Here is a 372-nt window from a genome sequence, read left to right on the forward strand (position 1 = left end):
TAGATAAATACCCGCGGCAGATTTATTCCAAACAACATAGCTACACTTTCCCTATAACAAAATGTCTCGTTTCACAGGCTATCGGCCGCTCTTCACCCCCGCTGTCTTGGGCCTCGATGGCTACCTATCATCCAGAGAGAAAATTCAAATCCAGTTTACAAACATGACAGGAAAATTTCAAGATCGAATGAGAGAAGTCTTGCAGTCGGAGAAGAACAACGTCATCTTTACCGAGGATCTGAAGAATGCGGCACACTTAGCAGAGGCCAACAAGGATGACATCGAACTGGTCCTCGAGATGGCTAAAAAGTACGGTGGCATTAGATAGGTTTGGGAAGCGGGATTGTGTAGATTTTTTTTGTTATGGTATAG

General features: G+C 44.1%; 1 protein-coding gene across 2 annotated transcripts in view; it reads left to right on the plus strand.

Annotated features, from left to right (window-relative positions):
* The window catches only part of LOC119588721 (pentatricopeptide repeat-containing protein 2, mitochondrial-like), a 14,583-nt gene that overhangs the window by 5,479 nt on the left and 8,732 nt on the right, over window positions 1–372 (plus strand). For both annotated transcript variants that reach the window (XM_037937364.1, XM_037937363.1), the window contains exon 2: window positions 78–309. In XM_037937364.1, the coding sequence (XP_037793292.1) occupies window positions 78–309 (232 nt within the window). The remainder of the gene's footprint in view (window positions 1–77; window positions 310–372) is intronic.

Source organism: Penaeus monodon, chromosome 24 (assembly GCF_015228065.2).
Source record: "Penaeus monodon isolate SGIC_2016 chromosome 24, NSTDA_Pmon_1, whole genome shotgun sequence".
Classification (NCBI taxonomy): domain Eukaryota; kingdom Metazoa; phylum Arthropoda; class Malacostraca; order Decapoda; family Penaeidae; genus Penaeus; species Penaeus monodon.